Here is a 17,402-nt window from a genome sequence, read left to right on the forward strand (position 1 = left end):
AACCATCCCGAATTAGGGTTTTATCTCTATTTTTCTGTTGTTTTCCCTTTTTGGTTGTGAATAAGGTGGTGCAAACCATAACCTGCAATTAACAAATAATTAAGAGAGGTTAAACTCTTGAATTTTAAATCGGAATCTCGAGACAAGTTCCTTGACAAATGCAAGCGCTGGGACCAACTTTTTCACGCTTCAAGACGTTGGGTGCACAAAGTTACAAACACAGCCTATGAAGGTCTGCAACGTATATACAGAGTGACGTCACAAGGATTGCGTCAGGGAATCCAGCTGTGCCGTCCAACAATTAATTACTCAATTAAGTATGTTATTAATTAATACTTAGTGCCCTAACACATTGATTAATCAATAAATAAATATTCTCTTTGGTGTTTTAATTAATTAATATATGAGGCATGCTAAATTGGTTTAATAAAATACCATTAGGGTTAGTCTAGGGTGGGAAAAGTATTAGAGTAGAAGCAAGAGAACATAAATTTGATTCTCCCCGTACCTTTGTAATTTTTTTTTGATAAAAAAAGTTAGTTTAATAGAAAATACATTATTTAAATCTATATATGAGCAAAAAAAAATTAAATTCACTAAGACTAAGAAAAATAATCAAATGCATTTAATTTTTATGATTTCATATAAAATATATGAGATCTTAATTTAAGAGGGAACTCAGTCTTTTTCATAGATTCTTAAGGAAGATCAGATACCTGGAGTTTGAAACTCATATCCATAGGTGTATCTATGAGTAATTTAGTCTCATGTATTGTTGATTCTTAATCACAAATATATTTATGGAAAATTACCCATGAATATATCTATGAAAATGTCCTTGAAAAATTATCCATGATCTTATCCATCAACAATATCATGACAATACAAATAGATTATGTTGTCAATAATTTCATCGAAAAGTTACTCATGATCTGCAATATTTTAATAACAATTTCATATAAACAATTTACCGACGAAATGAAAACATAACAGCATGTGACAAAATGAGCAATTTTCTGAAAACATCCAATTGATCCAGTGAAAAGAAATTATAAGTTTTCATTAAATAAATAAAAGCATATGCTCTATTATCACATATCACACCACAAAAACAGTACTGATATGTCGTTATCCAGATATGAAGACAATTAGCTACAAACAGTCCCCAAAACAGGACCCGATTTCAATGCTCCATCCTGGCACAAGTTAGGCTCTGCTTCACTAAAACAATATAATAATTCTCTTTGACATTAATCACTAAAAAAATATCCTTATAATTATAAATATAATATATAAATATAAATCTATTTGATTTTATAGATTTAATAACATATATTATATATCATTATTATTTATACCTATAATTATAACAATATATCAATTTATAATATAGATAAAAATAATTTTTAATAATAAATACTATATCATTATAACATATATGTGATTATACAATTTTTTTTAATAAAGAATCCACATTCCACACCACAATAATTCCAAGTATAGCGATTGATAAAACCGTATTGCATACGTCACATATGCCCAATTTTGGCAATTTACGAGGACAGTTACAACTTCTTTGAAACGTCTGCCAAGCCACACACTCAAGAATCCAAAACATTAATTGATCACCAGTAGAACTAGGTATTTGCTGGTGAATCAATAATGATATTAATATGTTTAATAGGAATGGCCAGAATAATTTCTTGTTGGAATTATTTTTCTGTCATATAAATAGTTTATATAAGAGGAGGGTAATCTCTATTTTTAAATTTATTTCATAATAATACACTTACTTTTTAAAATATTATCAGAGTCTATCGAAATTGTCATATGAAATAATATAAATTTTTAATCGAATAACATAATATATACGTGAATAATAACTTTATATATTATAAGTTAATTTTATAGAGTTGAATTAAACTCATATATATATATATATATATTATGAGGATTATAATGCTCTCATCCATTTCAAAACTTTTGCTCCTTTAATTTTCTAGTTTCGTTTCAAAACTTAGGATCTTTTAGGATTCCAATGCTTCTTTATGTGATTTTTTTTTCCAATAATAATATTATTAAATGTAGTTGAGTAATTAAGATTAGTTTAAGTGGATCATATCAATGTCATTTTTTAGTGAAGTTTTCATATATCAAGAGTAATAATAAATATGGATGATTTAGTATGTCTAAATGTATGTAAATAAATGTTTTCTTATATAATATTTTTCAATGATACCCATAAGTAGTTGAGTATTTAAGTGTAGTTTAAGTGGATTATTAATGTTCTTTTATTTTATTTTTTTTAAGAGAAATTTGCATTTAGAGTTAATAATAAATAAGGGTAATATATATATATATATATATATATATATATATATATATATATATATAAATTAAATATTTCTTAATATGTGTGAATAAAATTAAAAGACACAAAGTCTTGAATAGAGGGAGTAATATTTTAGAATTTGAGTGTCAACTTAACTCAACCCTCATGGATTGTTTGATAGATGAAAATTTTACTTTTCCAATATATTGAAATTGAAAATATTGGTTTTTTCATATTTTGTTTATTATTTAATGAATAAAAATTTTTGAAAAAGTTACACTAGTGTCGTTTGAACCCTCTTCATATATATATATATATATATATATATATATATATATATATATATATATATATATATATATATTCTTATAAAATAAAATTAACGTAATATATATATTTTAAAATATACTAAAATATGAACACTTTGATTATCTTCAAGTTGTGTTCAATTTTAACAAAATTTGATATATATGATCTAAGAGATATGAACTTTCAATCTAACGGTTGGATTTTCAAAATTTACATTTAATATAAAGTTATTGAGCGGTGTAACACTTAGTAAAAGTTACACCGGTATTATAACCCTTCTCTCTCTCTCTCTCTCTCTATATATATATATATATATATATATATATATATATATTTAAATAAGTACTTTTGCAAAACAATTATAAGAAAAAGATGGGAGTTATTTTTTTTTATAAAAAAAAGAAATTAATTTTAAGAAAAGAAGTTTAAACGTACACATCAAAACTAAAAAAAAATTGTTTATTTTATTTTTTAAAAAATATTTTATATAAAATAAAATTAAACAAACATACCCAATTCAGCTGACTAAAATTCTAACAACTTTGTCATCTATTCTTGAAAGGTACGGCAATGTAGACAGTTCAAGGACTACTGCCCTAATACATTTATGCTATATCTAGCGATCCTATATGAATTAAAAAGAAGGTTTGTTAAAAGTAAATGTTTAGTCAATATAGTGATTCCATCTTGCTCTTCTAATATCATGCTGTAAAAGAACACATGCAAAGACTTGTTTCTTATACGGTGAACTTATGGTAAAACTCTTGAACTATAATTATTTTTAAATAGTAGAGTAATAAATTGTTCCACTCATCCCATAATGTATGTTTGAATGATAATTGAAAAGTTAAGCAAAGTTAAACATAACTTTTCAAGTTACCTTAATAAAAGACAACATTTTTCTTACTTTTGATTTAACTGAAGTTTACTTGTTATTTACACTCAACAAAAACAAAAAAAAAATGTCAAATATTTAAATCTATATTACGTTCTAAATCAACTAATTGAAGTTACAAAACTCTAACATGTGACTAATCTTAACCATAGTAGTCCGGTAAAGTTGGTTACTCCATTAGTGTTCAATAATATTGACAGCCTTGATTTGACTAGTGTGCTCTACATTGTTAAAATTTGTTTATGGTCTTATTAATTTGCAACAAATTAAGATGGGTGGGTCAAGAATTTTATTTTGTTGTACCAATCCTTTAGAGACCCATACGGTGATGGTGTACGGTATTTCAAAGCATTATTTAAGAGTTAGATTTTTTTTATCCCAGAGAAAAAGAGGTACTTCATGTTTTTATATATTTATTTTTGAAAAATTTTAAGAGAAGATAATTATATAAAAAAATATTGAGATTTTAAAATAGATAATCATATTAGATTTTTTTATTGTAAATAATATAATGAGTATTACAAATTTAGGACTAAAAGAATCTAAGCAAATATATAAAAATAAAAAAGTAATTATTAAACCGTATTCTCATATAATAAGAATAGATATTAATTAGCTTCTTTATTTATAAAAGATAAATGTTCTACAAAGTAAATAAAAATGAATAAAATATGATTTAGTCATGTTTTCATTTAACAGTGCCTTGGATATGTCAAAATAACATAAAAAACAATTACGAGATAGTTTTGGTTCAGTAATAAATATTTGTTGTGCCTGTATGTTGTGGAAATGTATATATGTATAATTTATAGAAATTAAAAGAATATAATAAACACACTTTAATTGAACTCCATTTCATAATGCTTATGTTTTAGATATTTAAGTTCAAAGATATTAACCAATTGTTTTCATTATTTTAGAATTTTTTAAAAATAAGGTAATATTAATATTTGAATTTTGTATTAGAGTTTTTTTTTATATATTTAGAGCCAATAAATAAAAATATAAAAAACTTATTTAAAAACAATAACATTTCTCTACAAAATACAAATAAATTAAAAAAAACATTAGGGGAAGTGTGGAAGTGTATCTATAATTTATAGAAATAATATATATATATATATATATATATATATATATATATATATATATTTATAAACATGAATAGAACATCATTTTATAATAATTTTCAAATTATATCTTTTCCAAATTTATGTTGGAAACTTACCTTGATTATGAAAAAAAAAATTACAATATTAAGTATTTTATTTTGATTTATATAGAATTCAATAACAATTAACAATAATTGATCAATTTTAAAATAAATTAATAGTGGTACTTCGACCATGTTAATTATTCCAAATAATAATAAGAACAAATTGGCTGATTTTAACTAGTTAGGGACTGTTTGAATTAAAGTTTATAAGTGCTTTTAAAAAAAATTCTATTACAAAATATTTTTTATTTGTAGTAGAAAAGTTCTCAAAAATATTTCTAATTTATATCTTAATAGACTCTTATAATCTTTACTACACTACATGAAAAATGACAAATGTTTATAAACATATGTTTTGTATTCTTTAGATATGATGACCAGAGATAAAGTAAAAACCTACTTTAATGTACTTATAAATATTTAGTATAAGTAAAATCTAATAAATACATATATTTATGATTATTTATTGTTGATAAAACATAAAAAGTTATTGATATAGAAATAGAACTCACATAATGAACAAATAAATCCTATATGAGTGTCAATGTAAAATAAATATTTATATTCCTACAATTTTCTTTTTCTTTTTTGTGACAATTTTAACCAATCACTACAAGTGAATTATCTTGTAATGTTATTATTTTGACAAGATTCAAAGTAAAAAGGTTTCATTGATGAAATAGCTAAATTACAAACAAATCAAAATCCCAAAACCTAGCCATCAAAATCCAAACAGCTCATAAACATTCTGGAATTCCACTGGTTCAGTGCATGAGAGCATAGCGACATGTCTCGAATAATCAGAATAATCAACTTCATAATCGTATAACAGGAATTCTTCGGGCGAGGACAATTGATTTTGTGCACTATAATCATCGTTAATCACTTCCAATGGCTCGTGTTTCGTCGATGCGAGTAGTGATGAGGGGAATAGGTTTTCTTCTTTGCTTTGAATGATGCTGTTATTAAAGCTGAGTAATGTGGAAGAAGAGGAAGAAGGAGAAAGAGGTTCCAAAATAATTTCAGCATTCAAAGGGGTTTTACAAGTGTGATGGCCATAATAGGTTGTTCGGTACAAAGGAGGTTCATGTTTAATTCTCTGTACTTGTTTCATTGCTTGGCATCCTTGATCACTCTTGTGAGTGCACCTATAGTAGCTCCTGCATTATATATTTTAATTTATCCATATTAGTCAAATATTCACCATTAAAAAATAATATATAAAAAAAATATGTCACAAAATGATCTAACTAAATTTTTCAAGAGAGATTAATTATTCACAAGTTAATAGATATTTGTAACAATAATATTATTAAAAATTTAAGTAAGAGGCTTAGATACATGAATTAAGAAGGGTCATTTAAAAAGGAAGAATACCTTAGGTATTTGGCGTTCAGTGTCATTTTTTGTCCGTATTTTCTCCATACAAAGCCATCTTCAATCAGCATTGAGCTGTCCTTCTCCCAAGTTGGGGCTATTGACCTTATATATATGAAGACAAAAATATCAATTTTAGAATACTTATATATATTTATGTATTTTCACAGCTAATCCAATTGTCGATTAACTAGAATATATTAATGAAATCATTGCAAGAAATCACAATTAATCCTAATAATTGTGAGACCATATGGATATTTATGTCTGGAGGGGTTTAACCAAGATGAAATTGACAACAGCAATTCTTTTGTAATTCAATCATTCTAATTCTCCTTATAATTGTATTTCTTTTGGTAAATATCTTATTTATTACACAAAAAATATAAGATAAAATTTATTTTTGTTAATATTTTTATAGAATATCAAGAAAACTAAATAAAAGATATTATAGAAGAGAATGTCATTATTCTTTGTATTTCTCGAGTATGACCTCAACAAGTTTTTGTTAAAAATAAAATTCAATCTAATCAGATATTTAATCTTTTAAAAATGACAAATAGAAAAATAAGAAGAAAAAAAATATACATGACGATGTGGAGATTAACACATGAAAAATCAAATTGAAATATTATAAAGGTGGGAAATTAATGATTTTGTATACTATTTAATGTTTTTCTTAATATCATAACAAATATAATGATGCAAAGAGAAAGAAAAATATTTTTTTACAACAAGGACAGACACAAATATATGTTTTAGACTGGGTTTGTAAAGGTTCCTCCACTTTTATTTGAAAGAATTTAATTTCCGACAAAAATATTACTTTAATGGATCACTGGTTGATCCCTTTGCAACTGCGATTGATCTAGCCTCCAAAATTATCTCTATGTGATATTCTAAAAGAAAATTATCAGATCTAAATCCCATAACAACAGTAATTATTAACCACACACATACAACTTCTAGGAAATAAAGCACGAATTACAACTCTTCTTACTTTCTCTTGTAGCCTCTTCTTCTTCTAGTTTTAGTATTGAGAAGATTATTAGGGCTCTTGCAGGTTTCATCCATAGTCTCCAGCTTTGGACAACTGGTAGAGGAAGAAACTTCTCTGAGAGTGATAGATGCCTCCACCTCATGAGAAACATCGTTATTGGTTTTCAAAAGCAAAAGGGTATTTGTGAATGAACACAAAACCTTTCTCACAAGATCTTCAAAAAATGGTAGTATTGACTTTGACCCACCCTCCTCTTCAATGTTCAATTTATCATGAACAAGTACTTCAAGTAACTGATTTGCCATGTCACGCCCTCTTGTTAGTTCTTCTTCCATTGCCCTTTTGCCATTTGGAACTTGAATCTCCATTATCCTTCTATGGCAAGGTTAACACTTATTATGCCAGGGACACAGAGAGAAACTGAGTTTTATTCAACGTAGCACTTCCCCCACTTGTAAATATAAAAATTTTTGCACCAGAAAATATAGGGGAAAAAAAATAGCGAGCACAAATTGACTGGTATAGTTCACGAGCCAATGTGTTAGGTGAAGAACACGCACCAGTGAAAAAAGCAAGAGGGTTTTCTCTTATTGGACGGGTTGTGAGCGTGGGAAAAGAAGTAGTGGGTTGTTTGGCTTGATATACAGCATGAGCTCAGAATGCTAACCTCATGCTGAGAACACAAACATGAGTTAGACAATACTACCCTTGGGCTTTGCACTTTGTGACAGTGAGAAGCATCCATGTTTTTAGTCCATGGAAAATGAAGACCAGTGTCTCAAGGATACTAAAGAAAACTAAATGAGAAAACAGTCAAATTTATCCCTTAACTAAAATTAACGTGCTGTTATATTTGTTTCTAAAATGAAGAAACTGTTAAATATGTATCTGAGAGTGCGAATTCACAATTATATTACTCTTAAATTTTAAAAATGTGTGGTTCAGTCATATTATTAATATATATTTAGAAATTAAAATCATAATAAATAATTAAATTTAAAAATTTTATTTGAGATTTTAGAGATTTATTTGACAATTTCTTAAATAGTTTTAAAAACTACTATGAGAGTATCTTCCAAATTTAAGAACTAAATTTAATGTTTACTCAATTATAATTAATAGATAATCTTATCCATTGAATATGTAGTTAGGAATTTCTTATTTGTTTGTATAGATGAACATTTAATAGAAAATATCAACTCCTTAAATCAACGTGAGTCTCAAAAAATTAGTCAATAACTTTTCACCAAGAGATAATACCTTCATTTACTGAAAGAAAAAAAAAAAGATATAAACATATTTTTTTAAATTGAAAAGTATAAAAAAATACACTCTCTTGTAAAACTTTTTTAATAAAAAATTATATATTGATTCTTTAGCCATTACCTTGATTAGCAAGACCTTTTCCATATAGATGGCAAAAGTGTGTATATGTGTGATTATCACTTTTTATATATTATTATTATTATTATTATTATTATTATTATTACATTTTGAATCTTTATATTTTATTTAAAAATTAAAAAATAAAATTAAAGTATCGATATTAAATAATAAAATATGTAGTGTAAAAAAAATAATAAAATAATTGATTAATACTTTGATGATTTAAATGGTTACGGGTAGTTAGTTTATTTGAGTGATGAGAATAAGAGTAACTTCTAACATTATTTTTTCATTATTTAAAGACTTAGGAATAAAATTGTCAAAAAAAAAATATGAAGATGAAAAATGGTTACAAATTCATCTATCTCCTTTATATATAGATATATATTATTATTAGGATTTAACAGTGATATACTAACAATGTAAAATTAATAACAATCAATTATATATGTTAAGTTTGTTAAATTTTATAATAACTAGTTTAAAAATTACACAAACCGTAATTTTTAATTATTAGTTGCAAAATTTCTTAAATGCACGGATCACGGTCAACAATATATTTTGAAGCCTAAAGCAAGTTTTAAAATTGAGTCTTTTTAAAGATGAAAATGTGGCAAGAAAATCAACAGTCACCCATAAAAATAAAAAAAAAATAAAAAGAAACTTTCAACAAAAAAATTATAATACTAAGATCGAACTCAATCTTTACAATGATAAGCCTAAAATAATGACCAATAAACCAAAGTTAATACTGATACAATTGATTCATTAAATTTTATAAGTTAAAAAAAAATATTTGGAGAGCCTAAAGTTAGGGCTTGAATAACCTTATGCTTGGATCAGTCCCGAATAATGCATGACTATTGAAGTTTTTTTTTATATTATTAATAAAATTCAGTATATAATACGTGATATGGTGAATTTCATATGAGATAATTTGTAAACATAGTTTTTTAATGTGTAAATATGGATATGAGAATGTTCAGGAGTGACTAGGGTGTTTTATTATTTTTCTATATTACTATTTGACAATTGCATTATGATCACTATAATTGTTGCTGGTTGGAACGTTTTAAATGTGAGTAATACTGTTTATCTTTGAATAGTCAGTTTGATCACTCCATTAATACTTTGACTGAGAACGTACGGGTTAGTTTCCTTAAGTGGATCTTATAGGAAGATAGATTAGTCATAGATACTGATTTAAAATAAATCTAACTACTATTTTCTTCGCAGGTATCTTTTGACCGAGAATCAGAAAGTAATTCTCAAATTTTAACAAAACTATACTATTGTTGATGTATTGGTTAGGATTTGATTTTTTAACTTTACGTATGGAAAAAAACATTGGGATTATAAGACAACTACTTATAACAGTGACTTAAATTGGTATTATATGCCAACTAGGGATGGCAATGGGACCCATATGGGGCGGGTAATAGTAAATTCGTCCCCGCCCCGCTAGATGAAAATTGTCCCCATATCTACCCCATATTCGCGCGGGTATCCATTGAGCGAGTATCTATGAATTTCTTGAATATCTATGGATATTTATAAATTTTTTAAGAAATTAAAAAAATTATATTACAAATAATTTTAAGTCTATATTTAATATCATTGAAATATTAAAAATAAAAATTCAATGTTAATTTTGAACTTGTATTTAACGTTAATTTTGTTGAAATAATAATAAAAATGTAAGATAATGAATGACTTAAAATACATCAATCTCACAAGTTAAAGTCTCATCACAAAGTTACAATAATTCAATCTCATAATTCCAAACGAAAGTAAACAACTTAAAATACATAAATTTTATTGGTTCAATTAAAGCTAGAAAATTAATCAAATTATATCCAACATAATTCTATAACATGCTTAATACATGTTGGTAACTTCATCAACCTCACTTTTGTAAGAAAATAAGACGAGAGAATGTACTTTTAGGATTATGTGGTACAAAAATAATTAAGATATTTAAGAAATATTATTAAACGGGTACCCACGGATATGGATATCATCATACCTGCCCCCGCCCCATTTATAAATAGGTAAAAAATTATCCGTCCTCATTATCCGCGAGTACCCAATTAGTCTATCTATTTATTATCCGTAACGGATTTTACCCATAAATACCCGCAGGTGCGGGTATTTTTGTCATCCTTAATGCCAACCAGTTATAATCTATTTCAATTAAGTTATATCTCTACGAGAAATATGATTAGTTTAAAATAAAACATTGGTATTATAAGCCAACTACTTATAACAGCGATTTATATATATCTTTTATAAGTAAAAACGTTAATATAGATTATATATAGAGAAAAAACGTTACACCAAATTAAAGCAATTGATATTTCAAATTAAAAATCATTGTCATATAAACTCTATATACATTATAAGAAAATTTTTATATAACACAAATTTTTACAGTAATATAAAGATTATCACTAAAATTACTTTTAACTATACAATAAATATAATATATATTTATATATTATTAAAAAATATAAATATAAAATATAGTAACATACAAAATATATTAAATCTCATATAAAATCCATTAAAAATTATATAATTATATATCAAATAGATATATACTTACATATATTATATATAATAATAATTTTTATTTATCATAAAAAAAAATTGTAGTATATCCCCTCGTTGATATAAATTAATTGCAAATTTGAATTAGACAGGTAGCTAGCTAGCAAAACTTCATAATTATTAGCAAAACGACATTAATACAAAAAAATAATGCCACTATCATCTTAATAAGCTATACAACAACATTATCCAAAAAGGTAATGTTGCCGGTATCTGTTCCACATGCACTTAGCAAACCACCCATGCATTATTTATTAAGATTACCTTTATTGGATACCATCAACCCTTCGAACTTGTATACTTTATAAGGAATATTTCCATCTTTGATCATGTGGATTTCATCCTACAAAATGTGCAGGAAACACTCCAACCATAAATTTATTAAACATAGCTTAAGAATTTACTTATACATATAAAACTAGCAACTGCGTGCTGGTGGTTTGTATTTGTTGTATTTGTGTAACTTTCTCTTATGTTAAATATCTTTTGTACTCAATTTTCAACATATTCTTTTTTATTTATAAAAAAATATATATATATATATATATATATAGCTCCTGCGCATGTCGCTTATTATAGTGTGGTGTAACAGAACATGACATCGGACAATTTATCAAAAGCCATAAATTGCAATTATCAGTCCAAGCATGTCGAATTTCTAAGCATACAACATATATCATACTGGCCCAAAAATCCAAAATCATTCAAGGAAAACATATGAACACACAACACCAAGCCTGTGAAATGGCCTACCTTACAACATTTCTTTCGTAATTCCATTATGCTAATCAATATTCACCGATCCAATCATGAAGCTATAACTTGGCACCATCCTTTTTTTGGTAAGCAAGAGAATGTATTAGAGTTCAAGGAGTAAATCACATAAAACAAACACCATGAGTTAGCAAGCAAATCTAAAACATTTAGTTTCAATAAGGAAAAAAAAAAAAAAAAAAAAAAAAGGCAGCTACACCAATCAGAGAAAGATAAACGTTTAGGTCCAATTTTAGCAAAAACCCAAGAACAAAAACAACACTAAACTAAATCTAGTAATATTTGCATAACATGAAAGAAGTTGCTTCTAAAGGTGACGGTATTCCTCATCATCCACAAACTCAAAACAAGCAAATCTCAACACCATCCATATATTTTAATCCTTCTTACCATAATCAAACCACGTATCTAAAGATAAGGAGACAAAGCGTTAGAAGGACGACAAAGAGAAAAGCCTAGCCAAGCATAGTGGAAGGACCAAACTAATTAAGATGTTGTGAAGACTTTGTTTACCAAACTAAAATAAGCTATAAGTTTTTCAAATTTTTACTAACTTAACATGCAAAGGGGCACTAAGTAATCATTCTAAGTTCTGCATCCCTAAAGAGTGATTTTCATTCTCATCGGACTCATATTGGCATTTTCTTACGTTGGTGAAGTACATTTGTCGAATGTTAGAATTTTGTCAAAAAGAACAACTTAGGGATGTTCTTCTAGGACATACATGAGATACAATGAAGGAGATAGGATGAAAGATCTTAATGTTTTTCTTTACAAGGTTCCCAGAAGGATATAAGGAGCTATATTTGTGGAAAGCCTTTCAAAGATGGGGAAAGGTTTGGGAGGTGTTCATTGCGAGTAGAAGGAACAAATGGGATCAAAGATACAGATTTGTTAGGTTCCTTAACATATAGGATGACTTGGCTTTGGTACAACAACTTGATAAAATATACTTTGGAATTGTCAACATCCCGAAGTATAAGAGGGATGTGAGGAAAAAAGTGTCCTTTTTGTGACTAGGAAGCGAAAATAGTAAATCACATATTGTTCACATGTAATATGTATGTCAGATATGGTATGGAAGAAATGTTATAGATGGGCAAATATCACCACTATTCTACCCATGAATGGAGAGCACACTTTTTCCAACAGCCATATTCTAGAGGTTCTCTAGAAGAAAGAAAGAGGTAGAGGGTGATTTGGTGTGTAGTTACGTGGTGTCTATGGAACCTAAGGAACAAGTGCAGGTTTAGGGATCAACAACTCAATCTAGACAAGATCATAAACGACATCATGTTATTCTCTTGGTCTTGATTAAGGTTGCAACAGGCTTTCAATTCACTTTTCAACAATGGTCATGTAATCCTGGTCTCTACATTTTTTCGTAATAATTTGATTATTTGGTTGGAGTCATTCACGTGTAGAAAGGAAATTGAATTGGATGTTGTTTGCAGAAACAACTACATAATGCAGGGCGACTAATAGGAAGAGTGGAGGTGAAAGGGGTAAATGGGATGGTTAGAACAATTATACATCAATAAATGGTGACTAATAGCAAGACTGGAGGTTACAAAGGAAGTGGTTGTTGAAATTGCTGGTTGGAACAACTACAACTCATTGTAGGGTGGTTATCAGGACAGTGGAGGAGAAGGAGCTAAAAGGAGATGGTTCAACACTGGGCCAATCAAGCAACATAAAGTAGTCATTGGAGTTGACTAAATGATCATGGTGCAGGTATTAAAATAGCCACTATTCATAGGAGCAAATAGGGAGTGTCAAAAAGCCACGAGCTGAAGGAAGAAAATTGAAGGTGAAAGGGAGTTAGTCGAATTGGGGCGGTCAAGATGGGATGCCCACGAAGTAGAGGAATTTAAAAGAATAAAGAGGATCAAGGGTCTAACTAACAAAGGAGGAGGTGGAATCCACTAAATTTAGTGGCAATCTATGCTCATGACAGATCGACCATTATGTTTTTGGTGCCTTGAGTATGTGCCATCAATAAGGAGTCGGGGTGTACCCACTTGGCACATAAAGAAAAGATGTAGGGCCCTTTGTATGCAAAATCATTCTCATCTCTCAATTACTATATTTTATTTTATAATAGTTGTTTGGTGAATTGGTTATTGTGTAATGTGCCTAGGTTGATATATTTTTTTGGTTGAATCTGTTATGTATTGGGTTTTAAGCACCCCTTGTGCTTATTATCTGATAAATTTTTCTTGGCTGATTAAAAAAAAGCACGAAGGTTGTGGTGGGGAAAAACATCTACCAAGGGAGGGGCAAACAACATAGAGGTGGACAACTCTCTTATGCACAAGCAGTGGCTTACGAAAAAAGAAGTACGAACTTAAAATGGGAGGTTAAACAAAAGTTAAAGGGATATAATAAAGTTGGCGGGGATATTGAACGAAACGGGATGAAGATCAACATACAAGAAACAAATATGGAATGGTTAAAAGATAGTTGGGTGGGTAGATTGCGAGACCTTTCAATATTCGATAAGGTCCAAGAAACGTTCATTTTACAAGACATGTTGGAGATCAAAGCTAGGTATATGGGAGATGATATGGTTCTAATAACTAGGGTGGATGAAAATGTCATGTGAAATTTGGTGGAAAAGGATGATGATAGTATATGGTTTATGTTTCACACACTAGAAAAATGGAATCTTGAGATGCCCTCTAGAAACAGGCTCGTTTGGGTGAGGGCTGGTGGTATCTCACTTTATTTGTGGGGTGAAGAATGTTTTTTGAAAGTTGTTATAGTCTATTCGGAACATTCATTGTTATAGATAAGGAAACTTCTTCCTTCAATATAAGGGTTATACAGGAAATGGCTGTTGGGATTCTGTGACTCCAACAGCATGTGGTTGAAGGAGTCAAATTAGTTAAATAAAGACATGTTCCCATGTTATTTCTTAGGAGAATTTTATGCATTGTTTAGTTAATTAGCTTAGCAAATATTTCTCAAATCTGTTTCATTTCTGTTTTAAATTTGCAGTATAAATATTTACTGTTTATGCTCAATAAAAATATCAGTTTCCCTTTCACCCTTTTGTCTCTTGTACTTTAAATCCTACAAATTGGTATCAAGAGCATTAAGGTATCTTATGAGATCTGTGATATAACCCACAAACACTTACAACCACCAAATAGCCACTACACATAAAATGGAATCTGAAACCTCCTTTGCTACCATTTTTGTGCCTGTATTTGATGGACGAAACTATGAAATATGGGCAGTCAAAATGGAAGCATATCTTGATGCTAACGATGTATGGGAAGCAGTAGAAGAAGACTACGAAGTGCCTCCCTTGTCAAATAATCTTACTGTTGCCCAAATGAAAAGTCACAAAGCAAGGAAGCTTTGAAAGTCCAAAGCCAAATCAATTTTGTTCACAGCTGTATCTCCAGTCATTTTCAACAGAATAATGACGATGAAAACGGCACACCAAATCTAGAATTTTTTGAAGAAAGAGTTTGAAGGCAGTGAGAGAATCAAAGGAATGCAAGCTTTGAATCTGGTTCGAGAACTTGAGATGTAGAGGATGAAAGATTCGGAGACAATCAAATATTATGCGGACAAGCTTCTCAGCATTGCAAACAAAATACGTCTTCTTGGCACTAAGATTCCTGATTCTCGAATTGTTCAAAAAATACTTGTAACAATTCCAGAAAAATATGAAGCCACATTGCCTGCCTTGGAGAACTCAAAAGATCTTTCTACTATTACCTTGGCAGAACTTTTGACCGCACTTCAGGCTCCGGAACAAAGAAGACTCATGAGGCAAGAAGGTAATATTGAAGAGGCTTTGGTAGCTAAATTGCTGGACAAAAAAAAAAGAAGGGCAAGTCAGGAAGTTTCAACCACAAAAATGATAGCAAATCCTCTCATGTTTTTCCATTATTTCTTTTTTGTAAGAAAAACAATCATCCACAGACGAAGTGTTGGTGGAGGCCAGATGTGAAATGCCATAAATGTGGACAATTAGGGCATGTGGAGAAAATCTGCAAGTCATCAAAAAAACAAGAGAATGTACAAGATGCTGTTGAAGAGGGTGAAGAAGAAGAACTTTTTGTTGTTTCTTGCTTTGCTACTGCAAGATCGTGGGCTAATTGATAGTGGGTGCACGAATCACATGACTTACGATCAAGAATTATTCAAAGATCTTGATGCAACCTACAACACAAAAGTCTGAATTAAGGAACCATCGCGATCGAAGGTTGCACAGGTCTGAAATTAATTCTTGATGTTCTATACGTTCCTGAAATTGACCAAAACTTGTTGAGTGTTGGCCAACTTCTAAAGAAAGGCTATAAAGTTCTATTTGAAGATAAAACCTGCTTGATTAAAGATTCAGATAATAAAGAATTATTCAGAGTTCAAATGAAAGGCAAAAGCTTTGCCTTGAATTTGATTGATGAAGAGCAGCTTGCTATGCATAAGGTTGAAGACAACACGCTGGTTTGGCATAAAAGGATGGGTCATTTTCATCATGGTGCTTTGCTCTATTTGAGGAAGAATGATCTTGTACAAGGGCTACCTGAATTGGAAGAAAATTCACCCGTATGCTCTACTTGTCAATATGGAAAACAAACTAGGTTGCCTTTTCCAAAAGGCAAATCTTGGAGAGCAAAAAACAAGCTGCAGTTAGTACATACGGATATTGGAAGACCTCAGAAAACCCCATCTCTGAATGGCAGTAAGTACTATATTGCTTTTATTGATGATTTTTCAAGAATGTGTTGGATTTATTTCATGAAAAACAAAATCGAGGTTGCTAGCATATTTTACAAGTTTAAAGCGTGGGTTGAAAATCAAAGTGGAAAAAAAATGCAGATATTAAGATCAGATAATGGTACAAAATATATGTCTGATAAGTTCAGCAAGTTTTGTGAAGATGCAGGGATAGAACATCAATTGACAGCACCTTATACCCCACAACAAAATGGGGTTGTGGAGCGCAAAAACAGAACTGTTTTGGAAATGGCGAGATGTTTACTTCATGACAAAGATCTTCCGAAAAAATTATGGGCAGAGGCTGCGATCACTTCTATTTTTTTGCTGAACAAATTACCAACAAAAGCTCTTTCAAAATCAACGCCATTTGAAGCTTGGTATTGTTTCAAACCAAAATTGATAAATTTGAAAGTCTTTGGTTGCTTGTGTTTCTCTTATATTCCACAGATTAAGAGGGACAAACTTGATAAAAAGGCAGAAGCAGGAATCTTTGTAGGCTATAGCTCAACATCAAAAGCCTATAGAATATTCTTGCCACAAAGTAATAAAATTATTGTTAGCAGAGATGTGCAATTCTTTGAGGAAGAAAAAAGGAGCAAGGAAAGTGAGAAGAAACCGCTTCAAGTTCAGGAGGAAAGCGAAGAGGATGTGGATGACCAGCCAGTTAGAGGAACTAGATCTCTCTCTGATATTTATCAAAGATGTAATGTTGTTGTACTGGAGCTTGTAGACTACAATGAAGCTGCAACTGATTCGAAGTGGG

The 17,402-nt window shown here is 29.1% G+C and overlaps 1 protein-coding gene across 1 annotated transcript; it reads right to left on the reverse strand.

The window, feature by feature from the left end:
• Positions 1 to 5,403: 5,403 nt before the first annotated feature.
• On the reverse strand, positions 5,404 to 7,658 carry LOC145952730 (putative WRKY transcription factor 70). The gene is made up of 3 exons (XM_083065676.1): positions 7,130 to 7,658; positions 6,130 to 6,234; positions 5,404 to 5,912 (listed from the first exon to the last, which is right to left on the reverse strand). The coding sequence occupies exons 1-3, from the start codon at positions 7,495 to 7,497 to the stop codon at positions 5,474 to 5,476; spliced, it is 912 nt and encodes a 303-aa protein (XP_082921802.1). The 5' UTR covers positions 7,498 to 7,658; the 3' UTR covers positions 5,404 to 5,473.
• Positions 7,659 to 17,402: the final 9,744 nt, after the last annotated feature.

This window comes from Cajanus cajan, chromosome 10 (genome assembly GCF_000230855.2).
Source record: "Cajanus cajan strain Asha chromosome 10, NIPB_CcT2T_4, whole genome shotgun sequence".
Classification (NCBI taxonomy): Eukaryota; Viridiplantae; Streptophyta; class Magnoliopsida; order Fabales; family Fabaceae; genus Cajanus; species Cajanus cajan.